This window comes from Vanellus vanellus (genome assembly GCF_965231255.1).
Source record: "Vanellus vanellus genome assembly, chromosome: 4".
In the NCBI taxonomy this organism is placed as follows: Eukaryota; Metazoa; Chordata; class Aves; order Charadriiformes; family Charadriidae; genus Vanellus; species Vanellus vanellus.
This window is the reverse complement of record NC_138909.1, coordinates 80,079,683-80,101,719: the sequence shown is the minus strand read 5'-3', so window position 1 is coordinate 80,101,719 and position 22,037 is coordinate 80,079,683. Positions and strand designations below refer to the sequence as shown.

General features: G+C 38.7%; 1 protein-coding gene across 1 annotated transcript in view; it reads left to right on the top strand.

Annotated features, from left to right (window-relative positions):
• WWC2 (WW and C2 domain containing 2) overlaps positions 1-22,037 on the top strand; it is a gene marked incomplete at its 5' end in the record, with an annotated part of 105,578 nt that overhangs the window by 17,716 nt on the left and 65,825 nt on the right. Inside the window, one exon of the mRNA XM_082482635.1 lies at positions 18,984-19,093. Coding sequence (XP_082338761.1) covers positions 18,984-19,093 — 110 coding nt within the window. The remainder of the gene's footprint in view (positions 1-18,983; positions 19,094-22,037) is intronic.

The window sequence follows — 22,037 nt, the reverse complement described above, 5'->3', positions numbered from 1 at the left end:
GCTTAATTTTATTGCAAAACCCTACCTTACTTCCTTTCTGTTTTTGCCTCAGTTCTTCATAGCATGGCACAAAAAGAGATGCTTGGTATACTGACAACTGAAAGCATGAAATGATCAGCCCACAAGTGTGTTAAAAATGTTTAGAACTAAATGGAAAATAATGGATTTTTCATTAAACAAGCACGCAGCGCTGATGATTCCTATTAACTTCTACCATTTCAAAGACTTGACAGAAGATCAAATCTCTCTTTTTATGGCTGATTTAAATCAATCATTGTTCTGTCCGGCAAAATTCCAAGCCTACATTTGAAAGCTCTTTTGAGAATTATCCTTCCCCCACCCTTGGTTATATCGGCCAGATCAGGAAATTCCAGCTTCTTCTCTTAAATTTACTATGGAATCCCCAGAGTCTAAAATGCAGAAAACAGATTTTTGCTGGACTGTGAATAATCATGATCCTCTCTTTCTTCCCTAACCTTTTCACATACTTTCTAAAATACAACTTTACCCGTGCTGAGTGCCTGCAGATAAGCTAAAGAAGAATTGGATGGACTGTCATGAGCTTGGAAATCTGTCCTCTTGTTAGGTCAAACTCCATGCTCATGTGCATTCTGACTGAATGTTAATTTTCATTATATTTGTTTTTATTGATTTATTTAATATACTGTAGAGTATTGAAATGCAGGCAGGCACTTTCAACAGATTAGAAGTTAGACTCCTATTTAATTACAGTGCTCCTACTTTTAAGCTTTCCAATACTTCTGCAAATTGTTTTAGATGACTGATGTTTATAGGATGAGAGTCAGAAGCCTAGCCTCCAAGTAGATACATTTTGTTTTAAAAGCTTGAATGATACATGAAGTAATTTCCCAAAGGAATATAAGGATATCATGTAGAATTGGAGGAAAAATAGTATCTCAAAGTATTAATATTTATGTTAAAGATTTTTCACAAAAGCAACTGATGTAGATTGATTTATAAGAGATAGTAAGAGGCTTCCATTGAGAAGTTTAAAGAGATTACATAAGTAATTGGATAGTAGAGATTTGTATCTGGACTATCTCTTAAGAGCAATCTTCTCTATTCAGTTTAAAAGAATAATAAATGGCAAATGGAGATGTAATGCTTATCTTGGCAAGGAGTGACTGCATATTTCCACTGGGTGAGCTAATGTTGAGGTTTTTCATTACTCAAACTGTATAAAAACTTTACATCTAACAAGATACTTCAAGTGATTTTTATGAAGTAATCATTTAAAAATACTGTGTCTAAGAAATTCCAGAAGTCTGTGAAACTGCAGCTTTTTAGTCAGCTGAATTTATTGAAACGTTGCTTATATGGCAACTTGTCTCTTCCAGTACAAAAGATATATACTGCGTGGGAGATTACTGTTTAATCAATTGTTTATGCTTAGGTGTTGTTTTTGTAGGAAAGTGCCTCTGTTCAGTATTTGAGACAGTATTGTAGTTTTCAGTGTCATTAGCAATTGTTTTTAAACTCTCTCCTTACTAGACCGTCATTAGGGAGCTAGTTCTGGCTAAAACTCAAAATGGCAAAACTAAAGCCTCTCACAGAAGGACAGAATATTTTGTAGATTTTATTTTGGCAAAGATGGCAAAAGTCTGGTAACTAAAGTATTAATCACATACAAAGTTTGCTTCTATCCTTGTTGAAGGCAATGGCAAGGCTTCTTTTGACTTGGGTGTAGAAGGAGGCTGCACATGGAAGTTTCCTTGGCTTGTTCTGTGACGTTGTGTATCCTTCACAGGATCAGGCACTTCACTGATTTACGTTGTTCTACTTTGAAATTCAAGCAGCAAGTAGATCAAGGTATTGCAATAAATAGAAATTTTCCTAATTGCCCAAGCATTTCCATTTCATAATACAACAGGAATTAAACACTGTTGTCTGTAATTTCTTACTTTTTCTCAGAAACAGGGCTTTACAACCGGTTAAGGTTCATTGTTAGTCCAAAAACCTCTCAACCTGCCAAACTCAGCCTGCTAACTTTCACCATGTAAAAACTGCACAGGGTAGCTAAGCACCTCTCCAATTTTGCATGCTTAGTCTTATCTGTCTGTTTTAATACCTTAATCATGAGGAGGAGGAGTAATCACATATATTGCAGTACTGCCTACGATCTCCATCAAGAATCGGGGTTTCAGTGTCTGTTAGGAACTCTGTTGTTTCATGAGTGGTTCATACCAATTTGAATTGGGACTGCAAGTGGTTCCACCCTCTCTCTTGTATTGGCATTTGTACCAGTAGTGAACTGGTTAGGCAGCTAAACTGGTTGAAAATAATACTTCAGTCTCTCCCACTAGTTTATTTCTTTGAACTACTTACTATGGAGTCAGATGAGTGCCAGCACAAGTGAAAGAGAAGGAGCATGAGTGTGGAGGAAGAGCCGAACTGTGACAGCCAGGTTAGATCCACTTAAATTGTTACCGCAGAATCATAGAATGGTTTAGGTTGGAAAGGACCTTGAAGATCATCGAGTTCCAAACCCCCTGCCATAGGCGGAGACAGTTATGAAACCTCAGTGTTTGGTGTGATACAGGCAAGTAACAAAGATTATTTTTCTGTAGTCAAGATACACAATGATGGAATTCTAGGCTCCAGGAAACGAAGGCAAGGCAGGACTAAGTATGCATGTATGTGTATGCATGCATGTGTTTTGGAAGCGTGGCGACAGCAAAAATTTTAAAATTATATGCAAAAAGCATGGTGAGCTGTGAGATCAGCGTTACTAAGGTACAACTTCTCAGGTTAGCTTGCCCCCCTGCATGCCTGTCCTGATGGTGAAATTTTTTTTTCCATATATCCAATCTGAACTTGTTTCAACTTATGCCTCTTTTCCCTCATCCCCCACCCCTGCAAAGAGCCTGACACAATCATCTTGAAAACTTCCTTGTAGATAGGGGCTGGCTGCTGTTGCATCCTTCTGAAGCTGCCTCTTCTCCAGGTGAAACAAACCCCAGTCCATCAGCCTCTCCTCACAGGGTAAGGAGCTCTCAACCATCCTGGTCACCTTCCCCTGGACTTGCTCCGATTTGTTGATATTTTTCTTGCCTTAGGAGACCAGAACTGGATGCAGTATTTGAGATGCAGTCTCAGACCAGAGCGGGTAATCACTTCCCTTGATCTACTGGCCATGCTCTTGCTGATAGAGGAGGCTGTTGTCCACCTCTGCAGCCAGGGCGCTGGATCACTGCCAGCTCGCTGCCCACCAGGACCCCAGAGCTGCTTCACAGCTGATCAGTCCCAGCCTGTATCGCTGTAAGGGGCATTTGCTTCCTGAATGCAGGACTTTGCATTTGTTGGTGCTGAATCTCCGAAGGTTCTTGTTGGCCCATTCCTGTAGTCCTTCTGAATGGTGGTCATGTCCTTGACAGTGTTGATTGCCCTTCCCCCTCCGCCCCCAGTTTGAGGTCATCTGCAAATCTGATGATAGTGCACTCTGATGCCTCCTCCAAATCATTGATACAGGTGTTAAATGGGACAGGTCCCTCCAATAATCCACTTCTTGCTGGCTTCCAGGTAGAATACAACCTGTTGACCACTAGCCCAAAACCAGGCAAGTCTGGGCTGCAGGCTGCTTTTACAAGAGTAGGACAGATGAAGAGAATCAGTACCATGGTTTTGGTGGAGACTAGCTGTGACTCCTTTCTTTCAACTCAAGTTGTAACAAGTTGCTGTAAGCTTTGTGGGAGTTTTACTGCCGAAGTAACTTGTAACTTTCTCGATTATGTTAGCTTTCCATTTCTACTAAAATTCAATATTGACCATACATTATTTGCCATAAATGGGGTTAATGTAAATATAAGAAATGTCAATGTTAAGTAATACTTTTTTTAAAAATCATCCTTCGTGACTATAACTCAACAAAAGCAAAAAAAAGAGTTAGGAAAAATTCTAGTGATCATTACAAAATGTTGAATAATTAAATGTTTATTAAATAAGAATACATTAAAGGGACTTCAAAGATATCTTTGCTTATGAGTTGCAGTAGGTCCATAATTTTTCTTTGTAGTGAGGCAGTGTGAAGAATTCTTTCTAACAATGGTCCAGTTTGAAGTGTGTGCACAAGGCCACAGTCTTTTTTCTCTTTTTCTTTTTTCCTCCCACTGGGAAGCTTTCTCTTCACTTTCATCATTGTAAATTAACTCTTAGGATTTGTCTATTGTGTGTTCCTTTCTGTTGTCAAAGAATGAAGACTGTGGCATACTCTTTAGCTGTGCTGCTATTCTAGTAGCTATCTTGAAAAGTATCACTTCTTTTGGGGTTTTGTTGTTTGTTTATTTTATTGTCTTCTTAATCATTAATGTAAAGGTCAGCACCTTCTATGTAGCTAGAGTCTTTAAATTTACTTTGAGACAAGGTACTGTAGCTGACATGGTTTCTGTCTTCAGAATTTCCAATCATAACAGCCGCGGGAAAGGGAGGAATGAGTGGCAGATTTAATTCATCTTTTTGCATGTGCTAGAAGAAGAGTGAATTTAGAATAGAAGCTCCAATAGGAAAATGGTTGTATCTGGAATATCATGTTTACTGTCACCGTGGATCTATTCTTTGTATTTTTTGTCATTCAGTTTTTGAAAGGAATTACAATTTTGACCTCAACAAAATGCTGTGGCACTGAGGTCCAGGTATGATTGTGTGTTGTACAGAACTTTGTTTTGAGCCTGCTTTTCTGTGCTTTCTGCGTGTGCTTCCTTGTAGTGTGAGAAACAGAGAATTTCTGTTCCTTTCCTTGTATATAATACTTCCACTCTGTAAGTAACTTCCAAATGAATGATCTTAATCTGTTCCATTACATTACATTCTGTACCTTGATTACCATTGCCCACTTTTCTCTGTATCTTGCTGTCTAGTTTTGCTTTCTAGATGTTGTGGTGTACTTGTCAATAAGCTGTTTGGCCCTTTGGCTTCTGTTGAATGTTGAGCTGATTCAAAGAGTTGAGCTCCACGAGGAGTTGAATGACTTCTTCAGTGGTGTTCACAAAAATATTTAATGTCCCTTGCTGCAATTTAAACTGATTCAGTGGTACAATATCTCATCACAGATTTTTGTGCATAACCTCTTCCTTTTTTAATTTTGAGTTTCTAAGCGTTAGCTTAAGCAGTTGAATTTGAAAATGTGGAAAATAACCTCGTTCTGGTGTTCTCATCTTCTTCTTCTCGCATATGCTTTCACCTTTAGAGGCAGGACTGGTAAAACATTGCTGTTACCTACTCATGGGAGTATTGTGAATATTGTTGTGATGTTTGTACGCTTATTTGAAGAAATTATGATAATTTACTCTATGCTATTAGTGATCACAGCCAGGGACTAGGTTTTAATGTGCACTATGTTCTCTGAAGTAATTATTTAACCTGGATTAGAATAATCTTTTTAAATCGGTGATGCAAATTGGTGAGTGCATTTCCATACGTGGGAAAGGTAGACAGCTCTATTCCAGTCTGGTAAGTAGAGCATTAGCTCATGTGGCAGCTCCAGGTTCCCTTTTACAGTGTCTCACAGAATTCCTCAGCAATCTCTGCAAATTACTGCCTTAGAAGTATTTCCCCTTCTCTGAACAACTGTTTGTGCCAAATGTACTTGATAAAGAGGGATGTATGATAAGCAATTGTATGCTGAGGATAGAGGAAAGACTTATGAGAGTTCAGTGCTTTTTTTTTTCTTTTCTTTTTCTTTTTTGAGCTTCACCCTTCTAGGAACCAAAAAGTGTATCTGACCTGAAAGATATTTAGTCCGTTTGACATGAGAGGCAAAAGCTCTTTTCTTTTTTTTTTTTTGGTTTTTTTTTTTTTTTTTTGTAAATTGAAAGTCATGCTGCAATAAAATGCGTATGTGCTTTATTCATGCTAGTGACGACTAGAAAATTTGCTGCATTTGTTACAGGTTTTGGGGTGGTTTTTTTTCAGGCAGTTTCTGGGAGTGGGTGTGTGGGGAGGAAGTCACAGCAAAACACTTAGGTGTTTCCTGTTAGATAGTTGTTGCATATTTCCCATTCCTCAAACCTTACTGCCACTGGGAAAAAAAAAAATCTAAAACTTGAATTCAATTAATATTCTGAATAAAGAAATGTAAAACCAGTAGACATGCTGAAGGAATTCTGCATTGAATTGGTTTAATATAATACTATTTTGGGAGTATCTTGGAATATCCAAAGGAAGGGAATTTAATTTTAATAAAAGCATTGTGAACTAGAGTTATACGTATTAAAATGATTGGTGGGAGGGATTAAATGAAGGCCAGAACATATATCTGAAATCTTCTTATAATTGTAATTTTACTTACTGTAATTTTACAGTACCCTGACACTGCAGCATCTTGCACTTTTAAGTTCAGTGTTAGATTTGTGTGAAGCAAGCATATTTGCTACAGCCCTTACTCGTTATTTCAGTTTTGTGCCGTTTTACTAATACATCAGTCTGGTTGTGGCGTCCATCACTCTGCTTTCAGGAACATAAAGTTTGTTCTAGAGGCGGTCTTCTATGAAACCATAGATTAAATGATTTGAGGGAACTTTCTGAACCGTTTGCAATGAGGGTTGGCAGACTTTTTTACGGTCTCTTATTAATATTAAAATATGAATATATTCAAGTGATAGGACAAGTGATAGGACAAGAGGAAACGGGTTCAAGTTATGTCAGGGCAGGTTTAGATTGGATATTAGGAAGCATTTTTTCACTGAAAGGGTTATTAAACATTGGAATAGGCTGCCCAGAGAGGTGGTGGATTCACCATCCCTGGAGGTGTTTAAGAAAAGGGTAGATGAGGTGCTTAGGGACATGGTTTAGAAGTGGTGGTGTTTTTATCAGGGTAGGTTAATGGTTGGACTTGATGATCTTAAAGGTCCCTTCCAACCTCACTAATTCTATGATTCTATGATTCCTCCTTCCCCCTTTTTTTTTTAGTATTATGCTGCTTGCAGTTGCATAAAATCAGTGGTGTGTTTGTTAATTTTCCATGTAAAAAATTGTTAATACATTTTAAAGATTTCTCCTTCTTCTGTAGCATCTGGAAATAGAGTTTACCAGGACCCAGAGGTTGGCCAAGTGGTTGTGTACCATTTGAGCTCTGATCTAGCTCAGTCTTTTTGCAACAGGAGCCGCAGTGTACTGCAAAATGTGTAACTATTTAATGTAGTATGCATTAAAAATTGTTACAAAACAAGTGCTTGGATGAGAAGCTAGAAATCAGGATGTGAAGAACTCAGTACTGAGAATAACTGTCTCCCCTTGGGTACAGTTTGTAGGTCTGTAACCGAATTGCAGTGACCTTGGACAGTTAACTCAAGTTTGCTCTTCCCTGCTTCTGGAATGATTGGTGTACTTGGCTGGAGTGCTTCATAGCACTGAAGCTGGCTGTTTGTGAGGTTATTTGAGATGTTCAGATGGATGGTACTTTTCAAAAGTGCTTGTCACAGATTTAAGTTTCCTGCTACTGAAATCGGTAACACTCCTGCTGACTTCAGTGGGAGCAGAGTTAGGCGAGGAGAGTCTTTAAATATCCTCTCTATAAATCCAAAGGTTCCTTGCAGTGCAAGCGTTTGTTTGCAGGAGGAGTGAAGGCGAGTTCATAGAACAAAATTTTCAAAATCATTTTCTGTAGCTGATGAGGTGAGTAGTGGGGTGATTTGGACTACCGTGTGTATGAAATTACAGAAAGGAGGAAGGGGAAAGGTTAGGGATAGGGAAAATCTTTTTAATGCTGATACTAACTATCATGGTTGTTTTCTGGTTTTGAGTGTGTTCTTTCTTTGAAATGCATTTCTCTTTCCCAGATTTAATTTTCACACTACAGAAATATCCTGTATTTAACCCTTTAGTAGTTAACTATCTGCCATGAAGCCTGCTTTTGATACTTAGTGCCTGACAGATAGCCAAGCTGATAAATCATCCAGAATAATAGAATAAATGTTTTAATCCTTTATTATAAGCCTATCTGGCTTGATTTATTCTAATAAAGTATCCAACCTATGGACATTTTCCTCCCATTGTTATATCATGCTTCAATTAAATGGTTGGCTTTTGGGGACAGTTGCTGCTCCTGTGGAAAATTATTGCAGAATTTGTGCCTTTTTTGAATTTCCCAAAACAATGCTTGTCTGGGTTTGTTTGGGGGGGGGGGGGGGGGTTGGTTGATTTTTTTTGTTTGGTTGGTTGGTTTTTTTGGTGTTTTTTTTTTTGTTTGTATTTACAAGTTTATTTCTAAGGGTGCATCTTCCTATTGTAGAGGAACAGTTTGACAATAAATGTATGAAATGAGAAGCAGAGTGGTACAAGGCAAATAAAGGAAACATTTCCATGTCAAGTTTGCAGGAGTGGGAACACTTAAAATTACTGGAAAAACACCATGGTATTTATGGACTTAGATAAAAACTAATAGTAACTAATAGCTAAGTTTCTTAACAGTGAATTGATGACAACATGGTTTCCCTCTATCGACAGTGTACAGCTACGTGTATACAAATAACCTATAGCAACACTGCACATAATAGCCTTTTCATAATGTCACTGCATTTGAGCTTTCCGGGAGAAAGCTCAAAGGTCATATCGTTGGTTTATGGCTGTGGAATTATCCCTGTGCTAGGGTATGGTTATCAGGCATTCCTCACATTCCAGGTGTCTAATATTATAGTGCTTACATGCCAGCGCAGGACCAACTGCTGCGTCAAAGAAAAACGCAGGAGAAAACTTTCAGGGCATTACCCGTTTCCACTTCTCTGCCCCCCCTTCCTCTCTGCCCTTTCAAAATGTCATCTTTGCATTGAACTTGGCAATGTTAAAGGGATAAACAAATCACAAGTAGTGATTTGGTTGGGGGGTTTTGCTCTACAAAAACAAATAGCTAGTATGCTGAGCTGGAAAAATATTGGTTCTCCTTTTCACTTAAGTATTTGGTTTCTTTCGGTACCTTCAATGATAAAATGATGTAGCAAAATGCATAGCTGTGTTCAGTGGTTTGGTGTTTTTTTTTTTTTTTTTCCTTCACTGATGGTAATTGTTAAGTGGAAGGCCAAAACAGTTTATCATAATCAAAAGGAAAAGGAAACAAAAACCCCATGCCAGCAGGCAGTTTGACCTGGTCCTGCAACCAGTGGGTGTGGGTCCCTTCCTTCCCAAAAGCTTTCTTCCCTTTCTGGGTCTCAGCTATTCATTTTATGTGCCTTTTCAGCAGCACCTGTGAAGGGACATAGTGAGCTGACATTGAGCTAATGTTGACCCCTTTGTAACTGGGAAGAGGCAGTTACGCTCTGCTTCCTTGCTGTTATAACATATTTTTATGGCAGTCATTAACATGCACATAACATCTCATGGTAAGCTGGAAGGCAGCGTGCTCCTTCTGTGCTCATCTCCCCCCATCTTCTGCCTCCTGTACTGAAATCTTAAGTTATGTGTTCTCTGCCTGCTCACTTCCTTTCTTGTGTCTGTGTGTGAGAAGGACAGCAGTCCCCTGGTTTGTGTTTTTTTTTTTTTGCGGAGGAAACAGGCAAGATCTTTAGAGGACCTGAAGATTTCCATCCTTAACTTTTCTGTATTGCATAAAGCTTAGGGAGTTTGGGGATGTGTAGGATTTTTGACCATTGAAGACAAACCTTTAAAAATAAAGAAATAAAAAGGATAGTAATCTTTGTTAATATATTGCAAGCACTTAATTCCTGGTTTTACAAGACACTTGAAAAACTAAGTGAAGTAGGAAGGTGGTTTTTGGGAAAACTGTGTTCCACCATATAAGAAATTTTTTTTTTTTTTTTTAATTTGTGTTGGTTTGACACCAAACACCCCCCCCCCGCCCCCCCCCCCCCCCCCCCCCGCCCTTCAGTTACTAGTTACTTGGGTTTCTTATTTTTCAGTTTGGTTCACTACTACTGCAGACTTTACTGGCCCATCAAAGGCAAAAAAACCCAAACAAATATATGTCCTTTATTTGTCTAAAGCAATAGCACTCATTCTGTAGGGGGGGTTCATTCAGCTATTTTTATTATCAGGTTGTGTTTTTGAAGACTTGTGCTGCTGTTAAAATAAGTGGACTCATTCTTTGCAGCTATGAATAGATTTTTGTTTTAAAGAACTTGCTGCTCTCAATGTACAATGCATCTTTTCTGATAAATACATGGCTGTATTGGCTTAAAATGGTTGTGTTTGTAATAGATACTGGAAATGAACTTTGGTCAGATTTCTTGGTTTTGATGTTGTACAAGTTTAGTAAGTGATGTACAAATATATTGAATTTAGGATTTTTTGTTATAGCGGGGTTGCAGAAAGGTTGGTTGGTTTGTTTTCATCCTTGCCCTGGCAATTAAACGTTTAGCTAAATCAAGAAGAGTAGTTCCTGGAAAATGTTTGAGGAATGGAGTACAGTTTTGTACTGTAGTTAGTGCTTGTCTCCAAACCAGTCATTGGGGCGATATCAGCTTGGGGTTTCTAAGCGGTACTTACTGAGTATGGTGAACAGTTGCATGCCCTGATACAGTGTATGAAACTATGAGTTGGTCTTCAGGAAGGCAGTCAGAACTGATAATGGGCTGATGCTGCCATTTCACATGGTGTCTCTGGAGGGCTCTCTAACTGAGGACTAAGACACCGTTCAGCACTTTGCCCTTTTCAGCAAAGCATTTCAAAACAGCCTGGAGTACTTTGCTTAAATTACAGAAGAAGAAACAGCTTATTTCATACTCTAAAAACGTTTAAAAAAACCCAAACCCTACAAGGATGAAAAAATTATTACACTTTAGTTTCTGCTTGATCTTCGTGTGCTTCCTGAACACAATGTTGTGTTCACCTGGGCTGCTGGCTAGCTAGACAAGAGTCTTAATGGAAATTAATTAGTTAGCTGGAATTTTTCAAAGTCTTAGATGTTCCCTGAAACAACATTGAATGTGGTCTAGTCTTACAAGAACCACCAGCTCACTTGTAATATGGGAGGTGTTGTAAACCACTGTCAGTATGGGTTTAAGCACTAGAAACCAAGTTTTTGAGCTTGTAAAATAGTTGCAAGAGCCCATTATCTCAGTAGTATATACACAAATAATGTCCAGCCATTCTGTGTTGCTGTAAGGTGGTGAATGTACTTATGTATGTCTCTTAGTATAACCCCCTATCCACATGTGTGTACATTTTCGTTTACCAAGAAAACCCTCTAAAACCCAAGAAGTGTATTTCTTTAAGGCGTGCTGCCTGCCATAAGTATTAAAGGGATAGAAATTGCAAGCTATTAAAAATGATACTATACCTGTATGGGTTTTTTTAGAAAACTAGTATCAGTGCCCAAATATCTCAAGTTTCCGTTCTTTTTATAAAAATTTGAATGTTTTACCCACCTTTGTATTACCAGGAGCAAGATTATCTGAAATCTGGAAAACGAGTGCAAGTTCATTAAATGTGTCCAGGAAATACTTGCCAATGGAGTTAATAAATCTTTGTCTTCTAATAGTGTAGAACTCTGCTGTGACTTTATTCTCTGCAGTTAGTTTTTGAGTATCCAGTTGTGGTGCAAAAAGGTGAAGGCATGGTACTATCCAGGTACTGTTGACTGCTACATGTAAATGCCAGGACCATGGCTGGGAAAGTGTGACTGAAAACCTATACTGTTGTGTGCGTGCATGTGTAATATGAAAGAAGCAGATTAATGGTGCACACGATGGTGGCTATAGGCACAAGGCAGCATAATGTAATGTTATCGAGAATTTTTCATAATGAAAGAATGGGGTGACATTTAGTTTGAACTACTCCTAGTAATTCTGTTTTGGTGTAGAAAAGGTAATGTGCATGCTCACTGTCTTTTAATTATAGGCATTTGTTAACGTTTGGTTGCACACGTCTTGTGAGCAAGGTAAACAGACGCATGACCTTACCATATTTATTTATTTCACACCACTATTCCAAAACAGGAGCTGCCACCGTGCTATTCCTTGTTTGGTGTGTTCTAATGTGGTACTGATGTCCACTTAGTTACCCTTTTCAAAATAATACCTATAATAAAGTGGCAGTATATCTTAATAATACCCTTCTCAAAAGAGAATGTACCTAAGCAATACAAAACTGTACATAATGTCTTGGCCTGGTATCTGAATGGGAGGCACTACTGTGTTAAGAACATGGTGTTTAGAAGCTGAAATCCTGTCAACAGACTCATGAATGAGCTTTTTCGAGGGAGAGAGAGAGAGACTGTGCGTGGGATTTGCTAGTTTATAGAATTGAATGAACAAAGAATATGGCAAAAAGGGTGTTTTATGGGCATGCATATTCTGCTGCTTTTTACAGGTAAATGGCCCAGTTACCACTTTTTAAAGTCAGGAAAGTGACAGCAGTGTTATTAATGGAAAGTAAATGGATTTTGTTGCAGCTTCAGCCACTATAATTTGTAGAAGAGAAAATTGTCTTCTCGATGTAATGCAACTTTCATGCTGTGAATGGATCCTGACCTCAGCCATGGGCAGCAGCAATGCCTCTCTTTAACTCTGACCTGCAACGTGGAGCTACAGCTTCATCTCTTTTGCCATTCTATATGCACTCTGTCTGCTGCCTGGTGTAGTATTCATCTTGCTTACAATTTAGTTACCTTGCATAGGCTAAGGAACCTGCATTCAGACTCCTGTATTCACTAGAAAATGAGGGGAAACCTTCAGTGTGATTCATCTTCAGTCTCAATAGATGTGCTGAATCAGCCTCTCTGGGGCACCTAAAGGAGTAATTCAGGTTAGATAACTAACTTCTGAAGTTAATGAAATGAATTGCACCCCTGAGTTTTATATAAGAAATCCATCTTGGTTGCCTGAAGTGAGTAAAATCCATGTTTGGGAGGATATTCAGGATGGGATTAGAAGACGTGTTTATAGATCCTTCAAAGTCACAATGCCTATAGCAGTAGAAAGTTGGGTAAGAATTGATTTGATTTTAAGATCCAACTTGCACTAAATTCAGGAGTTCTAGTGAAGAATGTATAACATTTTTCTTCTTCTCATTATACGTTCCTTTCCCTGATCACTTGATTTAAATGCTTACCTTAGCTGGTCTTGAGCTGCTGGATCAAAATAAGGATTAAATACTTTCAGTCATCCGTTCGCAAAATAAGAAATTAGCTGATGCTGATCATATGTTCCTATGCTGTGTCATTGTGCTAACTGAAAAGATTTGTGGGGAAGTGCTCAGAGGAAGCTTTTTGTGTTACTGTTGTATTGTGTTATTGGTAAGTCATCTGTACACCGTTCTGTAATGGTGTTATAAGCCAGATTCAAGGTAAGTGTGTATGTGGTCCTTCCATCACTGGGTTTCTTCTGTTATGTTTTAATAGATGCTCATTCCTGCACATCTAAGTAGTAACTTAAGTTTTATCTTTTCAAATCCTAGAGTGTGGAGAGGAGGTGTATTTTTCAGAACAGTTCCTGTCTAGAAAAAGTACTAGTGAGTACTGCATTGTAAGAGAAAAGAAATAACGTGTAACGTACATCATTATATATAGGAATGAATGGATGTGAAATTTAATCAGTACAACACTTCATGTAAGTGTCACACACTATCTTGCTACATGGCAAAGAACATGAGGTCATTTTGAGTAGGGGATAATTGGGATTTGGAGAAAGTCTTCAAATGCATGTTAAAGTTGCTATAGAAGTTGAGTGTTGACCCTAGTTATAATTGAATTAAAAATTCCCAAGTCTTGACTCTAGGTCAAGCACCACACAGCAAAGGAGGTATTCTTGGAAGTAATTTTGAAAGAGAGATTAACCTGCTCATAATCTCAGGTATTTGTGTTGGTATTACCAACCTGCATTTTCTTCATTTCTAATTAAGGAAAAGTCTCAGATTTGTTGTGGTTTGGGGTTGGGTTATTTTTTGTCTGTGTCTCTTCCCCTTCTTCCCCACCTCCCTTTTCTGAGATCTGCCTGCTGTAACCTTTCTCTCTTCCCCAACACCCTCCACCACATCTATTATAAATCACAATAAAACAGTCTTACAAAATTGGTGCAAATAGTTCTATCTAAGCAAAACCCGTCAAGCTGTACCTGCATAGTCCTTCAGTGCGTGGATAAAATCATGTAAAATCAGGTCTGCTAAGGAGGTCAGTGATGCTGGTATCAGCTGAGTTTAGAAGAGAGCAAAGACCAAAGTGCAGAGTTTTCTAAAGATAAAATAGAGTCCTAATCATGATATGGATAACCTCTGGTTCAGTGTTACAGTTGATTTAATGCTGAACGAATTTTGGAGAAAAAAGAAGTCAGAGAAGGAATGCAGCAGAATGCAGCATTACTCTTGTATAGAACACTGTTGAAAATAGAGAGGGAGTGTGTGTGTGTGTGTATACAAATGCATATGCATTTTTAAGAACATGCACGTTGATAATGTGAGATCACAGAAGTGTGAAATACCGTGGGCTGCCCGTATCTTGTCAGAAAGATAGTGTTCACTAGGATATGTAGTAAATTTCTCATTTTTTGTGGACCCTGACCTTAGGGAGAAATCTTTCTTCTGTGTGTATTTGTGGTCTAGGGAGTACGTTAAGCAAGAGAATTGGCCAAACGGAGCAATATTACATGGACGATCCATCAGTCTGGAGTTACGGTTCCATTTTACAGTATCATCAGCCTCTTTATTAACTTTACATGCATATACAGACTTAGAGGCATGGCTGGAGAGGCAATAGCAACTGTTAATGATAACACATTTATCATTGTAGAATCCGCCTTTTAAGATCTTAGCTAACTTTATATTTTGAAAAAATTCAAGAAAAACGTGGATTTGAGGTGGTAATGCAGCATCTCAATTTATAAGCTGTATTTGTCTCCTAGGTTTCCCAGGGCATTTGTGAAGTGATTGGCAATAGCATAATTATATACTGTTTACATGATGGAATTACAGAATGCTTCCTGGTTTTCTTAAGAGTAGCCACCTCTCCTTACACACACTGGCTTCTTGTTCTTGTGGCCAGGGAGTACACTTCAATCCATATGCTGAAATGGGAGTGCTGCAGCTGTACAGGGTTGAATAGATAAAAATGTCATACATGAGCTAAAGGCTAATAAATTAGTCTTCGCTTGGAAGGAGTTCTGTAAGGTTAAGAAAAAAGGTGAGAATACTTGAGCTTAATGATATGCATTTTAATAAACCCCTTGTTTTGTTAACTAGTTAAACTTCATAGTATACTAAATGTGGACTTTAAGTTATCCTTTTCAGAGTGTCGGCATTCTTTTAAGAACATGTAAATTGATGATGACAAGCTGAAAGTATTATAAACTACCTCAGAATATCAGTGCCCTGAGATGCAGCACTTAATCCTCTTATTATGGTGCAATAAACCTAATTTTTCTTGGGTCACGGTTAATGAATGTAATGGCAGTCCGTCTATCATAGGTTATGATAATGATCTCCACACAGACAAGATTACTTCAGTCCTTGCACCGAAGTGTTATTTCCTTTTCAATTACATCTTGTAACTCTCTTTCCTTTCAACTTTTGTCTTGCAAATTTTGTCTTGTATTTTACTTATCTTCGTGTTGTGTTAAATTCATCCATTTGCCATACATGTTTTGAAAGTAAATACTGTTTATGTTGAGAGAGTTCTGAGGGCCCTAAGCAATCGGGTATCACCTTGTGCCCATTGCACAAAAGTCTGTTGGGCTCAAAAATCATTTGCTATTAAAAGACTGGAACAAAAAAGAGAGTTGTAGGAATGTAACACTCTTAAGTAATTGTGATCCTGTTACGTACAAACCTTTTCATATTTTAAAAATCTACTCAGGAGCAGTTCTCCTGACCTAGTTCAGTTCTTAAGGCTGTGATGTCCAAGCATGGTCCAGCAGAGCAGAATTCATAGAATAGTTTGTCCCATACTGCCTGTACCTTCAGGGCCTCTGTCTCCCTCTTCTTCTTTTGTTTAAAGTCCAGAGTGGGTCACTCAAAGTACTTTCCACGTTTTTTTTAGTGTTGCTTTAATTTATGGAGTGTCTGGGATGAGAGAGTGGCTGCAATTTGTTCTCACGGTGTCCGATTTCTGACAGGTGATAACGCCTGGGCAGAACATCCCCATGGCCAGAGTGGACTGTGGTAAGAAGTCAGTATTTGATTAAAAGTAATATTGGCGTGCAGTGCACATGAAAAGCCAGGATAGTACTGGGTTCATATCCTTCCTGTAGAGGCGGTTTAAAAATCACATCTTGTTGCTAACTGTCATGTGTATCTTTGGTGAAAGTACTGAATGCTTATGCAGAGTTCTAAATGAATTTATTAGAGACCATCTGGCCATGTTTATACAAGTTTGTTATGATCCCTACTTTGCTATATGGTATTTCAAATATTTTGTTCTACTTAAACTACAAGACTTGTGTTTTGAGTTAATATTATAATGTTAAAGTTGACATCGAACATTTATTTTTATTCGGTTTCAGATATTTCATGAAAATCCACATTTGTAATCTAATTTGAGGCAGGGCTTTCTTCACAGCAAGAGGTGGAGCCTGGTAGTTGGCACAGGTTGACGTGACTAACCAAACTCGCCAAAGGGCTGTTGCTTTTACATGCCTGATGCCCCCGTGGAGCAGTAGCGGCCTGGGAACTCTGGTACCCTGAGTGCAGTCCGCTGCGCGCTGCCAGCAGCCCAGCTGAAGCTGTGGTCGTGTGTGTTTAAAAGGCTTATCCCTCTTTCCTAAGAGCCATCTCTTTCTCTCTAGCTGTTACTATTTGCAAACAAAACGCTAATCTTTGAAGTGGTGCCGGTAAGCATGAGCAGGTAGCATTTGGGCAGGTGTATCGGGTATGGCAGCGCTTTGTGGGCCAGCCCTTAGCCCGCTGAGCGGCATAGCTGCCATCCTGGCCACGGCAGCACGGCTTCTCCTGACCTGAGAAATGGAGGAGGGTGAGGAACAGAGCGGCAGGTCTGAGCTGGGCTTTCTGGAGAGCTCCTTCTCCGAGCAGCCTCACTCAGACCAGTGCCGTGTCTGGATTTAAAAATGTATATCTGCAGTGGGAGATGATACAACGGGTAGGCTTGGCTTACTACATACCCCGTCTCTCCCTGGAGGTCACTGGGGAGTTTACCCCAGTCAACTTCAGTGGGATGTCCCCTCTTGCATCGTAATGAGGATAGGTCATGTCCATTTAAGATTTCCTTTAGAAAAGGAGCTCTTGAACTGTGAGGCAGCATATAGTGGGTTCAGGCTGAGAGGGAGAACAGGTACTACAGAAGCTACACCTTGTCACTCAACTGAGAAAAGTGGCTGTGGCTGGCCAATCTCATGGAGAACCTCGCCCAGTAAACAGAACCTTTCTCACAGCTTGCTTGTGCTGCTTGCAATCCATATTTTATACCCTAGTGACCCAGATGTAATTCCACATTGGTAATCTTGCCTGAATTTTGTAATAGTTTTCAGTGCGTTTAGAGGTTTTGCACACCAGTTTGTAAGTGGCAATAAATTAGCAAACTTGCCTTATTTGTGAATTTGTTCATGACCTTAAAATTAAGAATCAGTAACCTTCATAGGTTATATACCATTATGTTATAGACTTTGGAGAAATATGAGGAAGTGGATCCATGCTTATGATTTAAAAAAAATAAATCTATCTACACTCTGCAGAGATTTTGGATCGTAAGGGCTTGGTTCTTTGTAATTTCTGCAGCTCTAGTTTGGAGGAATCAAGTGTTGCCCTACTTAAAGAATTGACAGGTCAGTTCCATCAATAATAATAAAAATGTATTTGTGGGACAGTGATTTCTAAATCAAACCTGTGCTTAAATTTCTGTTTTCTCAGCTGCAAGAAAAATTTAATTCAATAGTTTTGTAAAGTATTTTCTGTGGAGCATTTTCTACACAAAAAAGCCCATTTATTTTGTAGAAAGTAAAATGTGCTATTATTTTCTTTTTCATTCCTCACAAAAATGTCGATAAACCAGTTTCTTTTGGTGAGAAACTAATTGAAGAAAAAATATCGAAACACAAAAAAGCATATGTGAATCAGACTGTTAGCTTTTTATTCGTATAGAATTTTAAAGGTGAGGTGAAAAAACAGTCTTAGGTGGTAGAACTGAAGCAGCAGTGAGCAAAGGAGGCAATGCTTATGTGTCCCACGAATTGCTTTTGATAATCTTACTCTGAGGATTTTATTTTTTTTAATCTCTGGATATATACTAATCTTATTGTCACTATGGCGACAATAAAACCTTAAATCCCTTGTTCTTCCTATTAAATATATCAGTATATCTGACATGGCATTTATCTGTGGGTTTATCAACAGGAAACTCAGTACTCTTCTTTTTTCTTTTTCTTTTTTTTTTTTTTTAAAGGACAAAAATATGATGATGTAAAGCTTTGCTCAGCCTCAGTTGGAAAAGAGCCTGTGTATTATTGTTACCAATCTGTTTCTTGTAACAAATAGGTGCTCCATTATAGAAATTAAAAACTTTAATTGTCTATCGTCCTAAAAAGTCACCATGTGAATGTCTCAAGGCCCATTAAATGTTACTTATGAAATGTCTACTCTATGCAGTCCTCCACACTGCTGCTTATTTCATTCAAGTATGTGGATTGGTAAGTGCTGCTTTCTGCATCTTAGATGGTTGTGTGCTCTTGTCTGAGTTTCCCATCTGTGGTCATTAGAGAAGGTGACCTTGACTCAAGGTTGAAGGGACCAGTTCTTCTGGGGACAAATAGGAGTGTAGATTTTTTTTTTTTTTTTTACAAGCTATTAGTTATTGTTTAATTTTAAACTGTCAAATGTGAAAGATGTTGCAGTGAATTTCTCACTTGAATGCCTGTACTGAAAAATGTTTGCAATAACTTATATTATGTTCTTGGAGTTAATGAATTCAGAAAGATGGAATAGGGAAAAACAATCATGAGCCTAAACTTTTAAGAGGGAGAAAACAAGTTGCTCTCCTTTCTCCCTGCTATCTTTCTTTAGCTTCTGTCATAATAGGAATTAATATGAATAACAAACATACGTATGGAAGAGAGAAAAACTTGTTTCTTTGTTTTTAGGTTAACAAAGCCTTTGTCATTTGCGGATTGTGTTGGGGATGAACTGCCATGGGGATGGGAAGCTGCATATGATCCTCAGATCGGTGTATACTACATTGATCACATCAACCGTAAGTATTTTTCAATTTGCCTTATTGGTTATGTAAGAAGGCTCATCGTGATTAGACTTTCCTGAGAAGTTTCTAAAGCATGACTGGGAGTAGGGAAAGATTCTTGTGAGGAAAGTGTAGTTAAAGTAAGAATTTCTGATTTTCAGTAGACAAATTATCCCATTTGTGTGCATAGGTTTGTTGGGGATGGTTGCAGATATATAATAGCTGGCTCAAAAATTATTCATACAACGCTTCATCTTCTTCTGTGGAGGAAGTCCATGTAATGTGTAGTAAATAAAGATGATTTACATCTGTGGGTATCTGTAAAGTGTACAATGTTTGGTGGGTATTAAATATTCAGCAATGCACACTGGCAGAGAGTCTGAAATGAGTAACAAAAACTGGCTTCAGCCTAACTAAAACAATCTATTGTAGATAAGGTAGTATGGAGTGTGGGGGGTATTTGGAACTTGTATATGAGTTCTGGCAAATGTACTGTAGTTCTAAGAACGTTGTAGAATACATTTCAGGCTATAAATAATGTTATATTTTGTAGTAATTGGAAAGGGTATGGAGAATCAAAATGCTGGGGAAAATTTGCCCTTTGGTATAACATTATTGGCTTTAAAAGGCTTACAAGAAAATCTGCTGATACAAAACGACTGCATCTGTTTCTACATATATTTTTAATTGCATGGGAATTATGTCTAAACCATACAAAACTATAGCAAAATTTGAAATACAATGCTTGTTAGACTTACTGAAAAGAATATATTCCTCAAAGCGTTTCTACCTTTTTAAATGCGTTTATTACTCCATCTTAATTTATACCTTTTTCTATTTTCTCAGAAATTGTCTTTAATAACGTAACAGAAGAGATTCCATTTGAGATCAATACCTGGATATAGGTGCCTGCATCTATGTTAGCAGTGCTGTGTACTTACTTAGTAAGGTGTCTATGGCCATTTGAGATGCTTTAGGTTAGCAGAGACAACTGCACAACACCAGTAGATATGGCATGGACAGTAAGAGACCAATCAATGATCATCTGGAAAAAAAGCTGGGAGACAAGGCTTGTTACCCCATGGCATCTCTAATGTATGGGCAAGTGAATCAACCTTGAGATGTCTAAGCATCTTTTGTGGTCAATAGCTATCTAGTCAATAAAGTCAATGTAATGTGAAGTGTGATGTACCTGACTGGTTGGGTGTCTGTTTTGAAGATGAGCTGTTTTAAGCTGCTTTGGTTGGGTTGGACGGGAACTCTGATATCAGATATCTGCAGTGCTTATTGAACACCTGCAATCCCAAGCACAAATACAGGTTGGGTGGAGAATGTATTGAGAGCAGCCCTGAGGAGAAGGACTTGGGGGAGGGTGTTGGTTGATGAGAAGCTCAACATGAGCTGGCAATGTGCGCTTCCAGCCCAGAAGGCCAACTGCATCCTGGGCTGCATCCCCAGCAACGTGGCCTGCAGGGCGATTCTGCCCTTCTAGTCCACTCTGGCGAGACCCCACATGGAGTACTGCGTCCAGCTCTGGAGCCCTCAGGTCAGGAAAGACACAGACCTGTTGGAGTGAGTCCAGAGGAGGCCACAAAGATGATCAGAGGGCTGGAGAACCTCTGCTGTGAGGACAGGCTGAGAGAGTTGGCATTATTCAGCCTGGAGAAGAGAAGGCTCCGGGGAGACCTTAGTCCCTTCCAGTCCCTAAAGGGGCTACAGGAGAGCTGGGGAGGGACTCTTGATCGGGGAGTGGAGCCATAGGATGAGGGGTAACAGTTTTAAACTGAAAGAGGGGATATTTAGATTAGATATTAGGAAGAAATTCTTTACTGTGAGGGTGGTGAGACAGTGGCCTAGGTTGCCCTGGGAAGCTGTGGCTGCCCCATCCCTGGGGGTGTTCAAGGCCAGGCTGGATGGGGCTTTGAGCAACCTGGGCTGGTGGGAGGTGTCCCTGCCCATGGCAGGGGGGGGTGGAACTAGATGATCTTTAAGGTTCCTTCCAACTTTAACCATTCTATGATTCTATGAGATAGACACCTAACCTTGAACTGAATCCCACCCAATAACCTCATTTGGGCTTTTATAGCCCTGCTTTATTGTAATAGCAATGACAGTCCTCTGATGTTATGTGTGGTGATAAACATTCCTGAACTTTAAAAAATAGGGACGTACTTGACTGAATTCAAAAGGTGAAGTAAAGGATTTGATTCTGAATCTAAATGCTATTATCGGAGGAAGCTTGTCTTCAACTTCTACTTTGGCCAAAACTGTAAAACTCAAAGCTATAAAATTATAAGCAGGCAATCTGCATTTCTGGGTGTTTTGAAAGGGCTCTTTTATTTCATGCATGCTCAAAACTTTTAATCAAGTCTAAAAAAATCTTAGTCTTGTAGCTTTATTGCTTTTTTCTTTTTTCCTTTTTTTTTTAGAAAGAGGTTAAATATTTTCATTACTTTTAAATGCTATTTCTGTGCATTGAAGGTGAATTTCAGAATATTATAAGCTGTTCATGGGTTGAAGTTCTGCTTCACACACATGTAAGATGTTGAGGCTTGGACAGCATTGTCTTGGAATTCTTTTGAAAATTGTTAGTATGCTGCAAACACTAATGCCTCCACTTAATAGAGAAGAGTTATATTTCTGTGGCTGAGACAAATAAGTACAAGTAGCTAGGTTTCTTTATATTGATGCGTATGATGGATGACAAAATGGTGTACTTTGGCCTTTGGTATACTTAAAGTCACTTCCATCCATTGTTGAGTAGCGCATTTGGTTTCTGTTATGTTAATATACATGTTGCTTTGTGGCAATTTCAGTGAAACTTCTTATTTTGTAAAGTGGTATGTTTTAGTTTTGTGCTTTATTTTGCAAAGTGTTTTGCTGAGAGTACTTTTGAGTTTCTGGGAGGTAAACTGCCTAAGAATCTCATAGGTATGTTGTTTGTCTGATGTGCCAAATG